This window comes from Cavia porcellus, unplaced genomic scaffold, assembly GCF_034190915.1.
Source record: "Cavia porcellus strain 051 isolate PalLab524CR breed Dunkin Hartley unplaced genomic scaffold, mCavPor4.1 scaffold_40, whole genome shotgun sequence".
Lineage (NCBI taxonomy): Eukaryota > Metazoa > Chordata > Mammalia > Rodentia > Caviidae > Cavia > Cavia porcellus.
Genome location: NW_026947523.1, coordinates 8,762,725 through 8,787,261, shown reverse-complemented (window position 1 = coordinate 8,787,261; position 24,537 = coordinate 8,762,725). Strand labels below are relative to the sequence as shown.

The following is a 24,537-nucleotide window of genomic DNA, read 5'->3' as shown; positions in this document are numbered from 1 at the left end:
GTGGCGCTGTGCGCATGCTCCCCACAGCACAGTCAACCCGGCTCCTTTGGCCACTCTAGCCGCCCTTCTCGCTGCTCCGCTGGGACGCGGGCGCGCCGCGGGGGTCCCTCCAAGATGGCGGCGCAGAGGAGGAATCTGCTGCAGAGTGTGAGGAAGCGACCCGCTCTCTGGGCTGGGGGCTGGGAGCTCAGTGGGTACTGTCGGGTGCTGCAGCGGCTCCCTCTTCGAGGCGGAGTGAGACCGCCGCCCTCCTTTCATTCCCAAGGCAGGGGGCGCGTGCAGCGCGCCTGAAGCCAGGGCGGGTTCGGCCCCTCAAGGCCCGCGCGTGCGCGCCGCTGGCCGGACGGCCAGGGGTCCAGGGCGCCGGGGTCCTGCGCGGTGGGAGCGTCCTCGAGCCGGAAGGGAGATGGCGCCAGCCTGGGCGCGAGTGAATGTTGTGACAGAACAGCATCACCTTGTGTAAGGCATGCTGTGACCCAGACATTGTGTTGCCTTACATTTGTGTCTTTTAATTTTGGTAACAGACCCTGGATATAGATACTATAGTTATTCCTATTTTACAGATGAGGAAACTGAGGCACAGAGAGGCGGTCATTTGCCCCAGGCCACACAGCTGGTAAGTGGCAGAGACAGGATTAAAACCAGGTAGTCTCATTCCAGAAACCTCTTTAAGCTCTGGGCTTTACTGAAGAAATGACAAGTGCTGATGGCCTGGGTTTTGGTCCTGGCTCTAACTCACTGTGTGTCCTTTGGCCTCAGTTTCCTTTCCCTGAATTTGGAGTCGGGAGTGGGCAGACTGGCTCTAGATGCACTGTCTGGACCTTCATAGGTACAGTCCAGTCTTGACCCAACTACATCCTCACGAGATACATGTGTACAGAGACGCATACCCATGTTGACTCCTTGGCTTTTGTTGGTCTGCTAGGGTTAGGGTGTCGATCCTCTAGCTCCTCCCTTGTCATAGTGATATAGGGGAAATAAATGTAACTATCAACCAGCTAGATGTCAGATGCTCCCAGACTGTTCCGAAAACCAAAGAATGAGTTCTAAGGATCGATGGAGGCTAAGAGTAGAAAATATTCAGACTGAGAAAGAGAGAGAGAGAGAGAGCATGCACGAGCGCACTTGAGAGACAGATGGGGATCTAAAAAATAGGTTGCCACAGATCCTACTTTACAGAGGAAGTTTTATAGACCAAAATCATGAAGTGGGTACAATGTAGGACAAGACTATGATCAACCAATAAGATTACAAATTTAGCTGCTTCGGTAGTATTGATTGAATGGGGAAGAAGGTCACATAGCAAGTGTACATAGAACAAGGACCTTTTTAGGAAAAGACGAATTGGGTCTTGGTCACCCACTGAGGTGGCTGATGTTAATTTATTGTTTATCTCTCACAGAAGCATGTAGGCCTGGGTTTGTTTTTTTTTTTTTTTTGCACTGGGGATCGAATTCATGACTTCGTGTTTGCCAAGCAGGCACTTGTGCCACTGAGCTAAATCTCTGGCCATAGGCCTGGTTATTTTGTCTTCATTTAGCGGCGTGACCTCCAACAGATGGGCCCTGGCCCCAGTTGTAATACATTTTCATCCTCTGTATTGATTCCCCCAAGGGCCTACTTCTGTCTGGCTGCCTATAATATTTTTACCTGGCTTAGCTGTTTATAATAATAGCACTTGGAATTGCTTGTGGATGTCTCAGCCTCCTAAACTAGAAAGTAGACTCCTCAACGGCAGGGGCTTGTGATCTTCTGCTTTACTGTTGTGTCAACACCTCCCACTACCTTGCTGGACACTCAGTCAGTATTCGTGAGGTACGGAGTAAGGTGTTGGCAGCCAGGTGCAGTGTAGGCCTTGCCTTACAGTCAGACATGGGCTCTTCTGCTTTTGAGGGTCTTGGAGGACTGGAACTGGAGGGTGAGGGATGCCCTTTACTGTATGCTGCTACGGGCTTTGCATAGACTTAAAGCTGAGAGGTCTGCCCCTCTGCTTTGTAAGTGCCTGGAGGGCAGGGCCCTTTTATCAATGTCTCCATTGTAGGAAGTACCCACAAAACACAAGCTTGATTATGGTATTGAGAGAAAGAGGAGCTTGGGAGAAATGGTAGGTGGTGTAGGCTGAGTTGGCTGACTGAGAGAGTGACCACCTGGGTCATACAGAGCAAGGCGGCTGTTAGCTTCGTAGCTCCTAGGTATGACAGAGCCCAAGGGGTTTGGACTAGATGAGCTTTACTGGCTTCCAGATATGTTCACTGGATGGTGATAGACTTGTTGGTTTATTGTTTGGTTTGTGTCTTGTTTACTTTTCTCTTGTTGCTGGGACAAAACAGCTGGCACCCAAAATGTAACAAGGAAAGCCTTATTTAGCTTAAGGTTTTTGGAGGTTTCAGTTCATATTCAGCTGGCTTCAAGGGAGGGTTGCATGGCTGAGGGTCAACTATTCATGCTGGCTGTGGCAGAAACCAGAAGAGACCAGAGCAAAGGGCAAAAGGGAGGAGCAAGCCTCTTTCCCTCCCTTACATGGTATATCAGCTATTTGTACTTGGGCAGGTACAGCACTCACACTTAGTCCCAGCACTAGACAGTGAGCCAGTCACAAGTGCTAGACTCAGCCTCCTTCAAAAGGCCCACCCCCATGACCACATGAATCTTTGGGGAGACAGCCAAACACAAACCATAACAGTTTGGTTGTGGAGATTGAACGCAGGGCCTTTACACTGAGCTATACTCCATCCCTTTTTCAAATTTTGAGCTAGGAACTTACCAAGTTGCCCATGCTGGCCTTGAATTTGCCATTCTCCTGCCTCTGCTTCCCAAGTGACTGGGATTACAAGTGTGTGCTACATGCCTGGCAGTGCTAGACTCTATTAGAGAAAGAATACTTTAAACACATAGCACCAGCATACCCAGCAATACACAGCATCTTATTGCAAGGTAAGGAGGTTGCAGAGGTGTCTACATATGGCCCCTTCTGCCCTCAGGTTGAGCAGGGCATCCTTCTCACAGGGTGTCTGAGTGTCCACTCCAGGCAGGATGACCTGGCCTGACTAGGCGTGCTGAGAGCAGGTACCCATGGTTGAGCAGGTGGCCCTGAAGGCTGCTGTCTGTGCTCTGGGCCAAGGATGGGAAAGTAATGAAGCATGGCACCCACCCTCACAGCATTGCAGTTGATGTGGACCGGAGCACAGCACCAGTACAACGCGTAAGGCTCTCAAAGGTCAGTGTGGCCCTGCATTGGGTGCCCAAGGGCTTATTGTTCTTTTTGTTTCTTCTGGTACTGGGACTTGAACCAGGGCCTTCCGACTGAGCTATAGTCCTTGCCCTTTTTTACTTTTATTTTGAAACAGGGTCACTAAGATGTCCTGATCAGGCACTCTTTTGCAGCCCTCCTGTCTCAGCCGCCTCCTGTTCTCAGATTATAAGCATGTACCATCATACCCAGCTTGCAAAGGCTTTAAAGAACAAGTTGAAAATTGCCACCCAGAGCAGGACAGGAGCATTCACTAGGTTACCCAGGCTGGCCTTGCTGGTGTGACCTTTGGATTCTATACCAAATGTGATAGGAAGCGTCCAGGTAGCTTTGAGTAGGGCCCTGATGTTACCTGGTTTATGACTGGAGAAAGATCCCTTGGCTTTTTTGTTTGTTTGTTTTGGTACCAGGTGTCAAACTCATGACCTCACAGGTGCTTATGCTGCTGAGTTACATCCCCAGCCCAATCCCTTGGTTTTCATTTGTTTTGTTTGGGAGTGATGGGGATCGAACCCAGTATGTTGTCATCAAAGAGGCTAAGTGGCCCTCATGCTTCTGAGTGGCAAGAATTGAAGAGCCTTGGACCTGCCAAGGGGCCACTAGAATCGCCCAGGTGCAAGAGGTCAGTGGCTTGGCGGGAGCTGGCAGGGAGTGATGGGAAGTGCTGGGGTCTGGCTGTGTTTTGGAGGGGGAGCTGGTATGATGAGGGAGAAGAGCCAAGACGGAGGCCGAGGCTGTGGGTAACGATGCGTGTGCCATTGATGGCTTGGGAGCCCTGGAAGAGGAGCACTGTGGGTGGTGAATGTGAAGAGACTGCACATCTGTAATACCTGCTACTCTCGAGGCTGAGGCAAGAGAATGGAAAGTTTGAAGCCAGCTTGAGCGATTTAGGAAGAGTTTATTCCCTGTCTTGGAATAAAAAAGGGCTGGCAATGTAGCTCAGTGGTAGAGCACTCCTGGATTTGATCCCCAGGATCCCAGAAAAAAGATGTCACCCAGGCCCAATGTTGCATACCTGTAGTTCATACCACTCCAGAGGCTGAGGCAGGAGGATCACTTAAGCATGGGAGCTTGAGGCCTGCCTGGGCAACATAACAAGACCCACAAAAAAAGAAAAAAAGGGGGCTGGGGATTTAGCTCAGCGGCATAAGTTCTTTCCTTGCAAGTGTGCGGTCGTGAGTTCGATCCCTGGTACCGATAAAAACGAAAAAGACAAAAGAAAAAGAAAAAAGGCCACAAAACCAGTTTTTTTCTTTTCTTTTCTTTTCCTTTTTTTTTGGTCTTAATCTGAGACAGAGTTTCACTATGCACTTCAGGCTGGCCTTGAACTCACTGTGTAGCCTAGGCTGGCTTCAAACTTACAGCAGTCCTCTTGCCTCAGCCTCCTGAGTGCTAGGATTATGTGCACCACCATGCCTGGCCCAAACCTATTTATTTATTTATTGTACCAGGGATTGAATTCACCAAGCTTGAGCCGCTGAGCTAAATCCCCAGCTCCAATACCAATCTTTTTAAACATAAGCATTTCCTTAGACTTCCTGTGAAGTGACAGATGCTAGGTATGCATACATGAAATATGTACCCACTAAAATGAAAACACCCATTTAAAATCTCCATTAGGCCATCCCATAGGCCTTTGTCATAGGTCGGTTGCTGGGCTGCCCTACAGTCCTTAGTGACCCTTCAAGCAAGCCTTAGGGACTCTGATGACAGCGTGGAGCCTTTGATGGAAACCGCCAGGAGTGACTTGGCCCAGAGAAGGGGGGGGGGGGATGGCAGGAGGCTCTTCGGTCCTGCCCCAGCCAACCTCCCGGGGACATTATCCTCCCTCTCTGAGCTTCCTTTTGGCCTGTGGGTGTTAGTTGCTTTCACCCACCCAAACACTCGGCCTTTTCATGGCATAATTTGATATTCAGGCTGTGGCCTAAACTGAGAACTTGCTTTGTCCACTTGAGCTGCCCAGGCCTCTGAGCCGAGTCTGTGTGTGGATGTTTGCGGACTCTCTTGATGTGACCCAGGCACAAAGGTGCAGAGCAGCTCACCCTGGACCAAACGTGCCGGGTGACCGTGCGCCCCTCTGGGCTCGCACACGGCTTGGTTCCCACCGAGGCCTTCCTACCAGAGAGGAGCTGGTGGACACTGCTTCCCCAGAGCAAGCAGAGGAGCCCTGTCTCCCAGCAGCCGCCTTAGCGTGCTTCCGACGCTTGTCGTGAGCAGCCCCGGGCGCCGCGGAGGAGTGCAGCCCTGGTGCCGGCTGTTGTGTGTGAGCCACCCTGGCTGCGTCAGCCGAGTGTGAATCGCCCCCTTCTCAGCTGCCTAGAGACCAGTGCCCCCTGCGCTCACGGGGCTGGCATTTGGGGGCGTGGGAGGAAGTATGCATCAGCGCGTGCGCGGGCGGCTTGTGTGACTCGCAAATACCTGACCTTTCCAAAAATTGTTCACCATGTGGGGGAAGGCTGAGAGTCGCCAGGCTTGTTTGTGGATCCCAGCCTGGGTGCTTGGTGTGGGCAGTCCCCGACAGAGGGAGAGGGGTGGCGAGCACACCAGCTAGAAGCTTGACCAGCCACAGCAGTGTGCCAGTTGCACTCCCGCTGCCCCTCGCCGCCTGGGGCGAATCAGTGTGTGAGGTGCAGTGGGGACCGTATTCCAGGTAGCGCCTGCCACTGGAGGAGCACCCCGAGCGGACCAGAAAGTGCCCGCCTGTCTCTGGATCCAAGACCCCGTTATTACTAAGGACGTAGCAGTCTTTCGAGTACTGCTGAAAATGTGGCGCTGCTGCGTAACTCGTCACACATGATGCCCAGTGAATAGAGCCCGTCTTTGCCAGTCTGGAAGGTTGTTCCCTTTCGGTGCCTCCGGCACACTTTGTGGTGCTGTCCAGACTTGCCCTGGTTCTGCTGTGTTCTCGATGCTGTTCTGACACTTGCTGGTCTCCCTCTTTTCCAATCCAGACCAGGCTCCAGCCCTGAGCCCGTAGCAGGCAGTCGGTTTGGCTAGAATTGAGCGATCTAGTTTTGCTTTTTTTTTTTTTTTTTTTTAATCTTCCAACTATCCAAATAAAAACTGGCTTCCTAATTACAATACTGAAAAAGTTTACTTCCAAAATGAAATCATGTGAGAAAAAAAGTGGCAATTTAAAGATAAAATAAGTAATTCCCTGAACATGGGGTGCGGATAATTGAGGTCGGGAGAACGCAGGCCGAGACATCAGCTAGGTTTGAGCAGGGACTTTGGGGGTAGACTGGACGCAGAAGACCAAAAAAGGGAGATCTTTATACGCTTTGGTAATTTCTTTTCTCTTCTTAAGAGCAAGCTGAGACAAACTGGCCGAGAGCTTAATGCTTGAAGAGGGCCAATGTACAATAAGTAGGACTTTGCTCAGCAGGCTACGTACACATAAATAGTTGGCTGGTCTAAGTGTGGCCTGTCTTTGTGACCGTTCCTTGGGGGTCAGAAGCCTCTTCATTTGAGGCCCCCCTAGTGCATCTGGCTTTTCAAGGAGGGCACATGTTCAGTGGAGATGTCACTTCCCTCCCGCTTTTGGTGTGGACTCCTCCTGCCAAAAGTGGGTTAGCTTCCCACGCCTTTTGTTCTGGTCACCATTTTTAGAAGTCAGCGGGAATGCTGTGCAGAAGGCTTTATCTGTGAGCCAACAGCAGCAGCGGGAGGTTGTTCATCTGCGCGGGGTGAGCGTCAAATCTGTGTCAGCAATCTGGGAGGCTGGGAGAAAGCACGGAGGGAGAAGCCGGCCTTCAGGGTTAGAGACCCTGCCTCAGGGTGTGGGGGGCGCCGGCCCCCAGGCATGGCAGGAAGGAGCCCTTGCTATTTTAGTTGGCAGCAAGTGGGACTTCCCAGGGGAAGGCGAGCTCGATGCCCATCTTTTATTTAAATATGTGAAGGCTGTTGGTTTTCGTGTATGGGGTTTTTTTTAAATCTTTTTTTGTTTGATTTTAGTTTATTATTTAGGGTTTCGAGGTATATTGTCATATCAACTGCAAATAGAGGTTGCCTTTTTCCTTTCCTTTTTTTTTTTTTTTTTGGTACCAGGGATCAAACTCGACCTCATGCTTACCAGGCACGCTCTGGAGCCACCCAGCTAAATCCCCAGCCCTCTTTTCCTATTCTTACACTCATTCTTCTCTTTTGTCTTGAGTTGTGAGGGCTTTTTTTTGTTTGTTTGTTTTTTGTTGTTGTTGTTATTGTTGTTTGTTATTCTTTTGTTTTATTTTTAATGAAATAAAACTAGGTACTAGGGATTGAACCCAGGGCCTTCTCACTGAGGTACATCTCCAGCCCTTTTTATTTTTTTGAGACAAAGTTTTACTGAATTGTCCACATTAGGTTCGACCTTGCAATCCTCCTGCCTCAGCCTCGCAGAGTGCTGGGATTACTGGCATGAGCCAGCATACCTGGGTCAATTGTTAAATAATGCTTTGTTCCTGTTGATGATGAGAATGTCTCTTCTCGTCTTTCTTACTATGCAAGATGCTGGCATTGTGTGTTTCCATAGCACATAAACACCTATATCATATTAAGATTTGAGCCGGGCATGGTGGCATACACCTTTAATTCAAGCTACTTGGAAGGCTAAATCAGGAGGATTGAAGATTGAGGCCCAACCTAAGGCCTTTGAGACTGTCTCAAAAAGTTTTTATAGAATCTGAGGATATAGCTTTTTGGTAGAGTACTTCCCTAGCATGCATGAGACTCTTAGTTTAGTCCCAGTACCAGGAGAAAAAAAGAAACTATTGATCAGTTTCTTTTTTCTTCAATGTTTTATGAAGGTGAACAAACTATTCTTAAACAGTGGTACTGGAGTCTATGCTCATTGACCCAAATACTGTTGGTCAGTTAATAAAATAATAAATTTTCAAAGCATTACTAGGTCAGCATTATGAAAATCGGATCTTACTTATTTATTTATTTGAGACACGGTCTCACAGTGTAGCCCAGGCTGGCCTCAAACTCACTTCCGTAGCCTGGGCTGGTCTAGAACTCACAGAGATCCTGCTGCCTCAGCTACCTGAGTGCTGGGGTTACAGGCGGAGCTTTTCTAAAAAGCACTTCATGTACAAGTACCCAGACACTAGCCACAGTTTCTTAAGAACAAGGCACTTCCTAAGCAGATGGACTGCTGTTGTGTTCACAGGTTTTCTAATTTGTCTGGTTATCAAATGTGGCTGCAGTGTACACACAGCATCTGCCCACCCCTGATAGCAGCGCACAGGACTCCCGCCGTGGTGCTTTCAAATTAATTCTCTCTGAATCATGATACACCCACAGGGCAAGTTCCTCAGTCACCTGATTGAATGTGTTTCCTTCTTTACTTGCAAACCTCTTTTCTAGCCTTTTAGAAGTATGTCTCTAAAATGGAGTTGGCCCATATATTGCTTGAGTAATGTCTATTTTTTGGAAAGTATGGATTTGTTAGAAAAATTGCAGTGCCTAAAAGGCCCTGCCTGCCTGCCATGGGAGTAGATAAAGGAAGAGGAAGCGCGGCGATTGTAGTATCAAGGCAGGGTTTGCACTACAGGTGAACTTTGTGTTGTTTATCTTGTGTGAGAAGAGTCCAGCCCATCTCAGTCTCTCCCATCTCAGTCTCATCTGCAATGGACAAGACCGGGAAATGGTTATGTCTTCCCCTCCATACTTTAAAGCACCTACAGCACTCACAGTGCTAGGCAGTAACTGCTTGGCCCAGAAGGGGGAAGCAGATCCTGGGAAGAGGGTTTCCTTAGGAAGTTTATGTGCCAGGTTGTCTGTCTTATTTCCTTCGGGCCAGCAAATTCTTTTCTCCTCAAGTCTTCATACATGCTGTCCCCTCTGCCTGGTAGCTCCTTCCCTTCTCTCTGCCATTTAGGTCTGGCTTGGAGGTCACTACCCAGGAGAAGTCTGCTCCTCTGACTACACCAAGTGGCCACCTGTCGCTCTGTATCCTCCTGTTGTGTGTTTGCCATCCATGGTGAAACTACCTTGTTCATTTATTGTCTTGCTCACTTGGAGCCTCTCCCCATGGAAGGCAGGTCTCAGACAAGAAACTTCTCTGTTGTTTTCCTTTGCACTGCAGTTGTTATCCCTAGGACCTAGATTTGTGAATGCTCAGCAAATGTTTGTCAAATGAATGTGTGTATTGAGTACTATAATCATGTACCATATGTGTTTCTGAAGACATTGTGTTCCCATTTACTGTATTAAAAGCGACACTGATTTTGCTTTAAGATAGATCAAAAAAGCCGAGCATGGTGGCTCACATCTGTAATCCCAGCACTCGGGAGGCTGAGGCAGGAGTATCATTGTGAGTTCAAGACCAGCCTGGGCTACAAAGTGAGCTGAAGGCCAGCTTGAACTGCGTAGAGAGACCCTGTCTCAAAAAGAAAATAAATAAATAAATAAATAAATAAATAAGATCAAAAATAAAAAAAGAGGGGCTGGGATTTAGGCTCAATGGCATAAGTGCCTGCCTGGCAAGCGCAAGGTTTTGAGTTTGATCCCTAGTACCAAAAAAGGGAAAAAACAAAAACCTGGGTGTGGTAGCACACTCCTATAAATCAGGAGGCTGAGGCAGAAGGATCATTGCAAGTTTGAGACTAGCCTGGGCTACAAAGTGAGCCCAAACCAGCCTAAACTGCATACTGAGACCCTGTCTTAAAAAAGACAAAAAACCAAAAAAGGATTAGAGCTAGAAACTATTGTGTGTTACTAGGAAGTAATTTTCCATTAACTATCACTTGACCCAGAAGTGTTAAATGTCTAGTATCATTGGAACGGATGAATTAAAGCTCTTATTGTCATTTCATTTCCATTGGTAGATTTTAGTCATATTTTCTGTTCTTGAAGACATTATTGTCTTTTCAACACTGTGGTGAAATTCTGTGAGGAAAAAAAAAAAGTAAAAGTTCTATAAAGAAGACATAAATAAATGTAGAGACAGGGCTGGGGATTTAGCTCAGCGACATAAGCACCTGCCTTGCAAGCAGGCGGTGGTGAGTTCAATCCGTGGTACGGATTAAAATAAATAAATAAAAATAAATGTAGAGACATACCATGTTATTGCATTGGAAAAACACAATCTTATCCCTGTGTTGATCTGTAGGTTTAAAATAGATCAAATCCTGAACAAAAAGAGCAATGCTGCAGGCATCACAATACTCAGTTTCAAACCTACTGCAGAAGCCAGGCATGGTGGTGCATTCCCGTGATCTCAGCCCTCGGGAGACTGAGGCAGGAGGATTGTCACAAGTTCGAGACCAAACCTGGGCTAGAGTTGAGCTGAAGGCCAGCCTGAACTGCATAGCCAGACCCTATCTCAAAACAAAACAAAAAAAACTACTACATTGAGATTCCATCTCATACCAGGGCTGTTACCAAGAATACAAAATATAATAGATGCAGATACCTGCATACCCATGTTTACTGAGGTGCTATTCACAGTAGCCAAGTTATGAAATCAGCCCACCTGGATAAAGAAAATGTGGTGTATATACACAGTAGAGTATTATTCAGCTGTGTAAAGAAGAATGAAATCATGCTGTTTGCAAGAAAATGGATAGAACTGGAGATAGTCACGTTAAGTGAAAGAAGCCAGACTCAGGAAGACGAGTATTGGGTGCTTTTTCCCATATGTGGAATCTAGAGGAAAAAAAGAGATGATACGAAAATAGAAGAGAAACTGTTAAAGAAAAGGAAGGGATTTAGGAGAAGGAAGGGTAAGGGAGAGGAGAAAATGATAAAAATGTTATATGCATAAATGAAACTGTTACATTAAGCCCATTATTCTGTATAACTAGTATGTACAAGTAAAAGTAAGCACAGTCCTGATCAGAATTGCAACAGATTTGTTTTGTAGCTATAGACAAACTGGTTCTAAAATTTATGCAAAAAAGATGAACGGAAATAGCCAAAACAATTTTGAAAAGTTGTTAGAGTTAGAAAATTACAGTTATGAGAATCCCTCTAAGCTAATTTTAAGACTTACTGTAAAGCTACAGTAAGAATGCTAACGTAATAAAGTGTGGTTGTGGTGGGGAAATAGACACATAGAGGAGTAGAACAGGATAGAATCTGGAAGTGGAACTCCACAATTTGCCCAGTTAATTTTTGACAAAGGTATAATGATCGTTCGGTGGAAGAAAGCTCATCTTTTCAACAGATGATGTTGGAACAATTTGAACAATTCATATGTAAGAAAAAATTGACCTAAATCTTCTGTCTTCTGCAGAGATTAATTTAGAATTGATCACAGGTTTAAATGTAAAATGTAAAGCTATATATACAACTCACACAAGAACACAGGTCGTTGTGACCTGGGTCTGGGCAGAGCTCTTAGACATAACTCCAAAATCATGAAAGGTGTAAGGAAAAAAGTGGGCAAAATAGATCTCATCAAAAACTAAAAAGTCTGCTGTGTGAAAGATGCTGTGGAGTGAGTGAACTCAGCCGCAGCCACCCTTGGTGTTTTGAGATGGTCTTGCTGTGGCCCAGGCTGGCCTCAGACTTGGGACCCCTCCCCCCTCCTGAGCGCCGGGATTACACATGTGTGCCCCCACGGCTGGCAAAGTGAGTGAAATGATAAGCTACAGTCTTGGGAATCTATTTACAAATCACCCAATAAAAACTCTTACCCAAGGCTGGGGATTTAGCTCAGCGGCATAAGGGCTTGCCTTGCAAGTGTGCTGTCATGAGTGCGATCCCTAGTACTGATTTAAAAAGAAATTAAAAAGAACTCTTATCCCAAATATGTAAAGAGCTCTCAGAACCCAAAAGTTAAAAAGACAACCCAATTAAAAAGGGGCATAAGATTTACACGTATGCTGAAGCAGTCTGCAGATGTCGAATAAGAACATGGAAAGGCGGTCACCATTGTTAAACGTTAGTGAAGTGCAAATTACAGCCATTGAGTTACTGTGTCCCCTTAGAATGTCTGAATTAAAAACCAACACTACGTGGTGGCAAGGATGAGAGCTGCTGTAGCTCTTGGGCATTGAAGGTGGTCCTGCCATTCTGGAAAAGTTTGGCAGTTTCTTAATAAACATACGTTTACCATGTGACTCAGCAATGTCACTTCTAAATATTTACCCTAGAGAAATGAAAAGTGCCATTCAGCCACCTGAATATTATAGCATCTCTCTTAATAATTACTAGAAACCCGAAACAGTCCAGTGTCCTTGTGTGGATGAATGAGTAGGCAGACCTCGACATCCACACACGGCAAAAGGGGAACTGCCCTGCAATAAAGAGGAACAAGCTATTGATGTTTGCAAGCAACTCAAGGGCAGATGCTGAGTCAGAGAATCCAACCCAGCCTCTAAAGGTCGGTCCTGCCCAGTTTCATTTGTATGCCCTCCTTAAAAAGAACAGCAGGAATGGGGACCAGGGCAGTGGTTGCCAGGAGTCGGGAAAGAGGTGACTCCAAAGAGGTATCACGATGGAGTGATCTGGGGTTATGGGAAGCCTCTGAGTCCTTAGTGTAGAAGTATTATAGAGACCTCTACGTGTGTTAACAGTCAGGATTTGGACATCAAGAAAAGTGTGGAAGGGGCCGGGAATTTAGCTTGGTGGCATAAGTGCCTGCTTGGCAAGCATGTGGTCATGAGTTCGATCCCTGGTACAAGAAAAAAGAAAAGTGTAGGGAAGTTTTAAATTTACTACTTGTTAATTTAAAAATAACACAGACTCTCACATCCTGCAGAAGTTGCTCCATGGTGCTAACAACAGAACTAAAGTGCTAAAATAGATAATGCAGCATACAAGCAATTAAAATGAAAAGTCAATACAGTGGCTCCCTGTCAGTATGTAGATAAACAGAAGATGAAGTTTGCCACAAAAGCTAGTCACCGGCTATTTACATATCTGATTACAAAAGCTTGCTAGAGTGATTCTCACATAGTTTTTGAAGGTCGTTATATATAAGAATATAGTAATATATAAGAAATTGCACCCACTGGTCATTTGTGCTTTTATTTATTTGGTACCAGGAAGCAAACTCAGGACCTTTCGCTTGCCAGGCAGGCACTTGTGCCACTGAGTTGTATCACTGGCCCTTGTCTGTTTTTATTTTTTAATTAATTAATTAATTAATTTTTTTTGGTACTGGGGATCAAACTCACGACCTTGCCTTGTCAGGCAAATCCTAATGTCACTGAGCTAAATCCCCAGCTCTTGTTATCTTTAATGTTTCAATAATGGTTTTCAACTAAGATTTAATCATCTTCTTGAAATTGAACTTTGGTCCTCTACACAGTGCATGGCCTTGTGAAGGAGGTTTGGTGCTCATGTGGGGCCAGGTATGTGGGGAGGCTTTCAGGGAGGGGCAGAGATCATGCCTAGCTTTGCCTCAGGTGCACCTTTCGGTTTGGAGAAGTACAGTGGCTCAGATGCGCCCCCAGGAGATTTGGGGCTTGAGAGGCCTGGGCCTGGGCCAGGGCCTGACCTGTGTGTAGAGTTCAGTGATCTGCAGAGCAGCCTGGTTGCAGATCTCAGGGTTATAGTGGGAACAGTTATACAGACAGGCACAGGTTCTCAGGGCTGGTGAGTATACAAGGTGGTGACTTTACCCAGAGAGTTCCAGAGAACACAGAATTGCTAGACAAGAAGAAGCAGGTGTCTATGGAGGGAAACAGCAGAGTGTACCCAGAGCCTCAAGGTGATGTCTTAGCCCAGAAGGGTGTGGCAAAGGGAGCTGGAGAGCTAGACAGTCCCAAGGCACGGTCCTAGGCACTTCTCTGAGAAGCACGGGCTGGGAGCCAGTTACCAAGCAGACATCCCAGGCTGCGCCTTATCAGATGTTCTTGGGGTAGAACCTGCAGCCTGCAGTTGTCAGCAGTGCCTGAGAGATCCCTTCACATTGCGCAGCTGGCCTCTGCAGGGAGCAGTGGGCCCGTGTGGAATTTCTGCCAGGACTTGCTTCAGTTGTGTGTGTTTGACTCATGTCATAACACAGCTCCCTCCTGAAAACCCTGCACTTAGGAATGCTGCCCTCTTTTGGGTTTCCTGGGGTATCATAAAAACAGCAAGCCTTTCTGCAGGTGTCTGTTCACATAAATGAATGGCATTGTTTCCAGAAAAAAGCGGAAACCTTCTCTGTGAGGCTGTGGGCCTGCTAGGTTTTGCTGGAGGAGAAATCGAGGTGAGGTTTGTCCTGGGAAAGAAGGTGGGGTTCACAGTTTCCTGGTGTCCTTTCCCAGGAGCAGCAGCCAAGCTGGACGGACGACCTGCCACTCTGCCACCTCTCTGGGGTTGGCTCAGCCTCCAACCGTAGCTACTCTGCTGATGGCAAGGACACCGAGAGCCACCCTCCAGAGGACAGCTGGCTCAAATTCAGGTGTGCATGCCAGCACTGCTGTCCTGGGAAGAGGAAGTCAGTTTGCAAGCAAGGAAGGGTATTAAGCTTGCCACTGTTGTATAGGGCTGGCCAGGGAAATGTGGCCCATGATAGGTGGTGGCCTGTGGTGTGGCCACATCTAATTCAGTTCAGGGCTGGCTGCAGCTTAGGGGAGGGCATCCTAGAAGGTCACAGCCATAGGGAAACTGGCCAAAGTGAGAGGATCCAGGTGGGCACCTTAGCCTCCGTTGCTGTATTTCATTTCCCTCAGCCCCTTCCCTTGTCTCCCCCATTTCTGAAAGCCCTGGCCTCAGGCCTTCTTCTGTCACCTCTGCTAGGAGTGAGAACAATTGTTTCCTCTATGGGGTCTTCAATGGCTATGATGGCAACAGAGTGACCAACTTTGTGACCCAGCGGCTGTCCGCGGAGCTCCTGCTGGGCCAGCTCAATGCCGAGCACACAGAGGCTGATGTGCGGCGAGTGCTGCTGCAGGTAAGGTGCTTAGACTGGCTCTTCTCGACTCCCAAAACTCACAACTGTGAAAGTGACCAAGGTTGGTGTGTTGGGTATTTTCTTCTTGTTGGTTACTTTTCTCTCATACCCAGTGCCCAAAATTAAGGAAAGAAAGGTTTATTTAGCTCACAGTTTGTGGAGGTTTTAGTTCATAATTTGTTGGGTCCAAGGCAGGGTTGCTTATGGTACCCTGCAATACTTAATGGCAGCAGAAAACAGCAAAAGCAACAAGAACAGAAAGGGAGGAATGCACAAGGAAGGAGGACTTTTTCTGTCCCTTATATTGTATGTAAGCTACCAAACCTAGGCTGGGTGTAGCTCTCGTACCCATAGTCTCAGCACTGGACCATGCATCAGTCACAAACCCTAGAAGCCTGCCTCCATGACTGAATGAGGCTTTGGGGGGGACATCTAGACACAAACCATAACAGTTGGTCTGAAAACTGCAGGCTTGTTCACCCACAAGCAGGAGTCCAGAGCTCCCCACCTCCAGGAGTCCAGAATCAGGCAGACCTGACACTGAAAGAGGTGCTGGATGTTTCAGCATCCAGTGGCAGTGGTGTTTGTGCCATCCCGTGCCCAGCCTTTTGTCATACCAGGCTTTCGACGTGGTGGAGAGGAGCTTCCTGGAGTCCATAGATGATGCCTTGGCTGAGAAGGCGAGCCTTCAGTCCCAGCTGCCCGAGGTATTCACTCTGCCTGCCCCCCGGGAAGAGCTAGGGGTACATGGTGAAGCGTTTGTCCTCGATGGACCTCAATGGTCCCTGTGGGCTGCTTTACCCCGAGGCTTGGCTTTGGCCAGGCAGGACAGGTGAGAGAAGAGACCTGACCAGGACCTGTGCCCTGAGTCTCACGGCCTCATCACCTACCTGCTCCGTCCCCCACCAGGCTGCCATCCTGCCCTCACAGTCCTCTCAGCCTTACTCCTCAGGGAGGGGATGGGTTGGTACCGTGGTCCCCAAGGCAGCCCTGCCCTGACTTCTCTGATGGTGGGTTGCAGGGTGTCCCTCAGCACCAGCTGCCCCCACAGTATCAGAAGATCCTAGAGAGACTCAAGGTGCTGGAGAGGGAGATCTCAGGAGGGGCCATGGCTGTGGTGGCAGTCCTTCTCAACAGCAAGCTCTACGTTGCCAATGTCGGTGAGCTGCCCAACATGGCCTGGAAGGAAGGGAGGTCAGCCTGGTGTCAGTGTGCTTGCTGGCAGTCTGCTTTCGAGAAACATCACATTTTATTTTATTTTCTTGTTTGTTTGTTTGTTTTTGGCTATGTAGTACAAGCTGGCTTTGAACTTACTGTGTAGCCCAGGCTAGCCTCACACTCATGCTGGTCCTCCTGCCTCAGCCTCTTTAAGTGCTGGGATAACAGGAGTGTGCCCCAGGCTGGCTACCTTAGACTCAGAGCATCCTGAGGCCATTTGCCATTTTTCCTCCTTGCTCGGTGGCTTGTATCACTCCAGCTGGAGGAACAGATGGGACAGAGGCAGATATCAGTTTTTAGTCCCACTCTGGCCCTAATTACTGTGGCCTTGGGCAAGTCACAGCTGATCTCCAAGTGGCCTCAGTGACTACTGCTTTTGGAAGAGGTACCTAGCATGGAAGATCCACTCTATCCCCAGGAGCGATGGCAAGCCAGGGACAGGGACATTTGGATTTGCAGGCAAAAGAAGAGGCATGTGGACCCAGAGAGGACTGAATAGGGTGTGGGTTTTCTGTCGTGACCCCACTGATGGAGTCCCTCCCTGTCTTCCTCCTGGCCTTAAGCTTTCATTAGGGGACAGATGAGTGGTGTTTAGTGAAACACCACATCCCATCCAGTGCTAATCATTACCCACTGTGGCCAGTCCTGTTTTATATATGGCTCTTTGGCCCCAGATTATTTTAAAACAAACCTCAGACTTTGTGGTAAGATATCTGTAAAAATTTCTATACATGTCTCTAGAGGAAAATTCACTGAACTCATAGTCCTGTGATTGCACTGTGAATGTGTAGCCTGATTCATTAGTGTCTTCAACTGTCTCCAGCCTTAGCCCAGTGGGCTCAGCCGGCTTTGTGGCTTCATGCAGTGCACGTGTGAGATACCTCCCTCCCTCCTGGTCTCTTCAGCGGGTCCCCTTCCCCTCTCCCCTGGGTCTTTGCTCAGCTGCCGAAATTTTGCCACAGGTACAAACCGAGCACTTCTGTGCAAGTCTACAGTAGACGGGCTGCAGGTGACCCAGCTGAACATGGACCACACGACTGAAAATGAGGATGAGCTCTTCCGCCTGTCGCAGCTGGGTGAGCAGAGGGAGCCCTGCCAAGGGGTCAGTGGGAGTGGGGATCTTGCCCCCCTGAGCTTACCCTGTGCCCACCTTTGGTGGCCAGGACAGAAGGCATGTAGTGGAGGGGCCGTGAGCTTGTCTGGGACCAGCCATTTACTAGTAGTGACATTGGATCTTACTCTGTGCCTCAGTTTCTATGTCTGTAATGAGGATAATGGTAACTCCTACTCAGGGTGCTGTGAGGGTTAAAAGAGTTACTAACTGTCCAGCGTTTCCTGGAGCACCTAGTAGATACTCACGTTACTGATGGGGACTAAGAGAGGCCAGAGATTGCAGCTTACCATGGCTGCTCCCAGCCTTCAGGATGTGGAGGCTGGTGTGGGGCAGGCACACAGGCAGGGGCAGAGGCAGTGAGCATGCTGCTGTACGCTGGGCTGGCAGGCTGTGCAGAGGGGTACTGGAGTGCGGGTGTGAGGGGCCCAAGGAGGTTCCTAATGAGGATAGAAACTGTGGACCCTGGGAGATGCGGGGTCACCCGCTTGCCGGCACCCTGCTCTTGGCTCTGTATTCGTCAAGGGATGAGCTCTTGTACTCTTTTCCCCTTGGCAGGTTTGGATGCAGGAAAAATCAAGCAGGTGGGGGTGATCTGTGGGCAGGAGAGCACGCGGCGCATCGGAGACTACAAGGTCAAGTACGGCTACACCGACATTGACCTGCTCAGGTAGGTGGCCAGCGCTACTGCTGCAGGGGTCCTGGAGCAAGAGCAGATTTCAGACACTGGGGATGCAGTGCAGGTGAAGTAGTTCAGTGACCTTCGTTAGACGGTCCTCTCTAGAGGTGGGTGAGATGGGGCTGGGGCCAGCAGGCAAGAGTGGGGACCTTGGAGCTAGCCGACACATGAGGTGCCCAGTATGCACAGGGCACTTGACCATTGCCATTCTGACTACAGCCTCTGCCACCCCCCCAAGCTTCATTTTTGCAGCTGCCCTCGAAAGAAAGGGCTGTGTGATTTTATTTCCTTTCTTTTCTCCTTGCCACGTCATGTGTTTTACTCTCCATTCTGGGTGTAGATCCTTACCCTCAGGAGACTTAGTGTCCACCTGGGGGCCTTTCCTTGCCAAGCCCTCCTTCCACTCTTTCCAGTGCCGCCAAGTCCAAACCAATTATCGCAGAGCCAGAAATCCACGGTGCACAGCCCCTGGATGGGGTGACCGGGTTCCTGGTGCTGATGTCCGAGGGGCTGTACAAGGCCCTGGAGGCTGCCCATGGGCCAGGGCAGGCCAACCAGGTGAGCCAGGCTGGGCAGGGCGGGCAGCTGTGGAGCAGGCTGGGCTCCTGGTCACCTGGAACTCTGTTTCTCACATACTGTCACCAGACATCTTCTCTGGGTTCTCAGCTGGGGCAGTGAAAAACCAGAGCTCAAATCACCCGTCCCAAAAGCAGTGCAGTGTTGTGGCACCAAGGCCTGGGGAAGGCGTGGGGGGAAGAGGGCACCGTGGAAGAGAGCACAGTGCTGCTCTGTGTCTGAGCAGGGGACGGCCGAGGCAGCAGCGGGAAGGACAGCGGCTGCTTCACGGGGCCTGCTTCCCACCAGGGCACTCGCATCCCTGCTCCGACCCTCCCCCTGTAGCAAAGATGGGGACATCTCCCCTGAGGTATGGCATTAAGGGTGCCACATCCAGGTGCTCATCTAGAGCAGCCTGCTTCTCCCACATAGCAGATGTCACCAATGTGACTCTGAGGCAGTCACTTAGGATTGGGAAGAAAGCTGCTTCCACGTGCCCTTGAGCTGCTGGGTGGCTAAGATATGTCTCACACACGCTCAGGTCGTCGCCACCTGTACCCTATTATTCACTGTAGCAGCCTGGCAGTGTGGAGGGGCAGGCTGCCCATGGAGCAGGGTGTGGGCCCCCAGGGTTCAGCCTTGCAGCTTGGAGGACAGTGCTTACTTCCACATGGAGTAAGGATGTGGGCACCAGAGTTCAGAGCCTTTACTGAGGTGACATAGCTGGTTAGTGATGGGGCTGAACCCGCAGGGCCAGGAACAGGTCCTTTCCCCCACCTGCCCTGCCTCTGTGTCTCAGGAGCCTGTGGTCTGCCCTCCCATGGGGAACCCTGGCTGTGCTGTTGATGTTTTAATCAGTGTGATAGTCCTTGTGTCCTCTTTGGTCTTTCACAATAGAATTATCCGAGAATTTAGCTTAGTGGTGTAAGCGCCTGTCTGGCAAGTGCAAGATCGAGAGTTCAATCCCAGGTACAAAAAAAAAACAAAAAAAGAAAGAAACTCTGGTAAGAATTATCCAGTGGCTTCTAGTAGGTTCTAAAATATACCAGCCAGGTGACCTTTTAAAGGGCGAGATTGCTGCTGCTTTCATTCTGTATATTCCTGGCATATGGGAGCCTACAGTAAGTTTCAGCCTACAGTAAGTTACAGTTGTTTCAGGAAAAAGTGCTTCCTAACAACCGTTTATACCTGGTTCTTAGTCTGCCCATACGTTACACAATTCTTGTACTAATCTGATTATCTGGGTACTGTCTGTTCAGAGGCGTGCAGGCCACTAATTAGGTAGGGCACAAGATCACACACCTTTTCTACTGAAAAAGTTTCAGAAGGATTATCCTAAATACCTTGAAAAGTTCAGATTTCAAGCTTGACTAGCAGGAACTTCCTTCATCTGCCAGCCAGTGAGCTGTAAGTCCCCAGCAGGCCTCTGGAGTTCAGGCCCAGTCCCTGAGCACCCCTCATTCCTCACCAGGTTCTCACTCCCTCCCCCAGGAGATCGCTGCAATGATTGACACAGAGTTTGCCAAGCAGACCTCCATGGACTTGGTGGCCCAGGCTGTGGTGGACCGGGTGAAGCGCATCCACAGCGACACGTTTGCCAGTGGCGGGGAGCGTGCCAAGTTCTGCCTGCGGCATGAGGACATGACCCTGCTGGTGCGGAACTTCGGCTACCCACTGGGTGAAATGAGCCAGCCCTCGCCAAGCCCAGCCCCAGGTACGAATGCCCTGCAGCGTGCCAGAGAATGGGTGTGGGGCCCCTGCTCCCCTGCCTGGAGGAGGCCTGGCTTCCTGGAGGAGGCCTGGCTTCGAGTTGCTTTCACCCTGGCTCGACTTCCGGCCTCCCTGTGCTGCATGTTTCATTCCTTTTGCTGAAATACAAGGAAAGTTCCACTTGCCCTGGACCACTCCCTGATCCACAAACAAACTGGGGTTCCCTGGCTGGTTGCCTGCTGCCTGGCATGGCCTGAGATGAGTCTGTGAGTCCTAATTAAGCAACCCTAAAGACTGGAAGGGAAAACTTTCAGCGTAAAGGGGTCTGGTGAGGTTTGCAGCATGGACAGGTGGCCAGGCCCCAGGACCTGCCCATTATAGCCAAGGAAGATGTGTTTTACTTTCTTTTTCTTTTCTTTTCTTTCCCTCCACCCCTCACACATCCCCTCCCTACCCCATTGAGGATTGAACCAAGAGCCTTTATACTGTGCTACATTCACAGTACTTTTTTATTTTGGTACAGGAGCTCCCTAAGTCATTAAACTGCCCAGACTGGGCTTGAACTTGGAGTCCTCCTGCCTCGGCCTTCCAGAGTGTACAGGGATGCACCGCCCCACCGGGCGTTCTTTTTCCTTGTTAAATCAAGCTGCCGGGAGCAGTGCTGACCAGTGGGCATTCTTCTCAGTGCTCCCTCCCCACGTGGCTTAATGCTAAACCCTCAGTTCAGAGAGCAGCAGTTCCTCCTCTTTAAACAAGCGGACCTCAGGGCTGAGCGTCAGGGGGAGTGTTCTCCCGGACACCAAGGTTTCTCTGCTCATTGTTGTTGCTGGCGTGTTTTTATTGGGTCCGCCTCAGCGAGGGGAAGGCTGACCTCTGGACGAAGGTGGCTGTGGAAGCCAAGCCGAAACCCTTTTATCGCAGCGGTGCCAGCCCTTGATGCTGTTGTTGCCTTGATCACCATTGGGCTTCCCTGCTGCAGAGTGGTCCCTCGGTCTGGGACAGTCTGCCTGGGGACAGTGCTGGGCTGCTCCCCGGCCAGGGCCACACATCTTGGGGAGCCTCTCAGGCACCCTGTCAGGCCCTGGAGCAGCTCCGCCCCCATGACCTCTTTACCTCTCTCCCCACCCCATGCCTGCTGCCCGCTTGCCCCCACAGCTGCTGGGGGCCGAGTGTACCCCGTGTCCGTGCCTTATTCAAGCGCCCAGAGCACCAGCAAGACCAGTGTGACCCTCTCCCTCGTCATGCCCTCCCAGGGCCAGATGGTCAATGGCGCCCATAGTGCCTCCACCCTGGACGAAGCCACCCCCACCCTCACCAAGTAAGTCCTTCTGTGCTAGGGACAGCCCTGGGGGTCTCAGGCCTCTCCCACTTCCCAACACACCCCCGACTGAGGGAAGGAGTTGGTCCCAGCAGCTCCTGCCTGGGATGGGGTGGGAGTTTCAGGGCATAGTGTTTTGGGGTCAGGGCATCCTAGTTTTCATCCAGTGGGAAGGTCTTCTCGTTCCTTCTCTTTATTCCCTGTGTCACCTTCAGTGTGACGAAGGGTGGCATACGTGCTTGGGAACATCGCCCAGCCTGCACCAGCTCATCAGATGCCCTGCTCTCCAGCTGCAGTGTCCATTGCCAGCTCCAGAATGGTCTTTCTAATTGAGGGCAGGCAGAGAATTGGTCACATATGAGTGGGTGGGTGAGACGGCCCCTCTGGTGCAGACCTGCGTGACAGGTTGGTGACCACCCACCCGCATACTCCTGTGGAATGCACAGGCTCCCTCACCACCCCCAAAGCCCAGGATCTGGTTTCCACATTCCAGCCCTGTGCAGAATAATAGAGATGCCACACCCAGCCCATCTGAGGGCAGAGTGAGCAGGATGTGGCCAATTAGAAGGGCTAGGAGGGAGGGAGCAGCCAGGGGCCTTCCTTCCCCGCTGGCCCCTGCAAGGCTGCTACAGCCAGCACAGTAAGCAGAGGGGGCCAAGGTACCGTGAACACAGGCCTTGCACACAGGCAGGGTAGCCTTTCCTCACCCTGCTGGCTGCCCCAGGGGGCTACCAGCTGTGTCCACAAAGCAGAATGTGACCTGCATAGTCCAGGGTGAGGCAGGATGGCCAGCATCCTTGCCTGAGTCAGTCTGCATCTGAGCCCCCTCCCCCGCCTCAGGCTGTTTTTTTGTGCTGGCGCTGGGATTAGGCAGGGCAGGGGCTGAGGGGCTGTGACACAAGGAGGTGTCCAGGGTCTCTGAGAACACAGAACCTGTGTCCCCGCGCTGGCCAGTGAGATGGGATGAGGGAGAAGGGCAAAGGGAGGTTTACTGGAGGAAGTGCCCTTGCCTGCCTGTGACCAGCAGCTGGTGTAGGGGCCCTGCAGGTGCCCTGTAGCTGCGTGCTGCCCCCCAGGGCTTTCTGCCAGGGTGGGTGTCCTGGGTGCCTTGTTCTGTGCTGTGGTCACACCATGGGTGGCTGTGCAGCACTAGAACCAAGCGTTCTGCTTAATGCTGGGCACTTTAAACTGCCACATGTAGCTGGCGCTCAAGCACTCGACGTTTTCTTCACTCCTGAAGACATCTGGCCTGGCTGGCATTAAGTCACCTTACTAGAGAGGCCTGCAATTCAAGGGCCTGGTGGAGCTAGGGCTGCTGTGTCCCCAGGCTAGAAGCTGAGGCCTCTTGACCCACTGCCCTGACCCCTGCCCTCTGCCCACAGCCAGAGCCCCACGCTGACCCTGCAGTCCACCAACACGCACACCCAGAGCAGCAGCTCCAGCTCCGACGGGGGCCTCTTCCGTGCCCGGCCGGCCCACTCACTCCCGCCTGGTGAGGACGGCCGTGTGGAGCCCTACGTGGACTTCGCGGAGTTCTACCGCCTATGGAGCGTGGACCACGGCGAGCAGGGCGCAATGACGGCGCCATAGCCGCAGGGAGGGAGTGCAGCCCGTGCAGGGCCTTGTGCGGACTAGGCTCGCTGCTGTGGAGCCAATGGGCCCACTTCACACCTAGCCACGCCATGGGGTGGGAGGCTACCCGTGGTGGCCTCAGGCAGGACTCCCGTCATTCCTCAAAACAAGGACCCATGCATGGAAGCCAGGTCAGCCTGCTGTCCACCAAGAGTTCCTTCAGTCATGTGCAGCAGAGTGGAAGAGGCCATCCTGGGACCCAAGGGGCACAGGCCTCACGGACACTGCTCTCCCAAGGCCACTCCTGCCTACCACCCCCTCCCCTGAAATGCCTGTGGCTGCTGCTAGCGCCCTCACCTCCGGTGGGCAGTTTCCCTTCCCACCTGTCCGCCCAGAAATCTGGCTTCACAGTGGAACCCAGGTGAGACCTGTCCCTGTTTCAGTCACGATGTCATGGAGGCCAGAGAGTGGGATGCCCACAGGGGAACAGGTCAGGTGAAAAGGACAAGGCAGAACTGGCCTGAGAAGCACGTGTGACCAGTCTGCCACAGGGCTGCTGCTGCTGGGCTCAGCCAGGGAGTAGGAGGCGCAGGCCCAGGAGCCAGGGCTCACCCTGCGTCCCCTGCTGGTGCTGGGAAGGCTGTGGTGGGAGTGGCACAGTGCACGACCTTTGTACCTGTGGGCCGGTCCGGGCAGCTCTGACAAGTGGGGTGCTCAGCTGCACAAGGGAAGGAGCTCCTGGGGTGCAGCTGCCCTGGAAGGCCGAGGGCTTTCAGGACATGCATCATGTTTGCAAGCTCAGAGGCGAGGGTTGGGCCACCTGGGCCTGGAGTAGACCATTTCTCATGTCCTCAACCTTCAGTGACGAGTGGTCATGAGGAGGACCACTGATGCTTTGCTGCTCCCATTCTCAGAGGAGGAAGCAGGCCCGGGACACTTGGTCCTTGCCCAAGTCTCGCCATGTTAGCAAGATGCTCAAGCCAGAGCTCAAACCTGTGGCCCCCTCTTCGGTAGTGGGGCCCCCTGGATTCTGCCACGCCCGCCCCAGCCACCTCGCACCAGGGACTGTCTGCGGTGCCAAAAGGCCTCCGCTTACCCCTCAGTCTCAGAATCTACTGCCCTGCTGTGGGCCGAGCCTGGTGTGTGAAGTCACAGTGTGAGCAAGGAGAAAACAGATCCTGCCAGCAGGGCCGGCTGCCCGCCACTGTGAAGCCACCGTGCCCTTCCGTGAAGGCTGGGGATGGGATTCTCTCCCAGGAATGCCTCTGATGCTGCCTGGTCTCTAAAATAGAACCGTGTTTTTAATACAGTA

At 50.8% G+C, this 24,537-nt stretch overlaps 1 protein-coding gene across 1 annotated transcript; it reads left to right on the top strand.

Annotated features, from left to right (window-relative positions):
* Tab1 (TGF-beta activated kinase 1 (MAP3K7) binding protein 1) lies at window positions 1-24,537 on the top strand. The gene is made up of 11 exons (XM_003470373.5): window positions 1-147; window positions 14,434-14,570; window positions 14,909-15,062; window positions 15,683-15,769; window positions 16,084-16,222; window positions 17,243-17,356; window positions 17,950-18,061; window positions 18,484-18,628; window positions 20,117-20,339; window positions 21,491-21,653; window positions 23,036-24,537. Exons 1-11 carry the CDS (start codon window positions 115-117, stop codon window positions 23,241-23,243), a joined length of 1,515 nt encoding a protein of 504 aa, XP_003470421.2. The 5' UTR covers window positions 1-114; the 3' UTR covers window positions 23,244-24,537.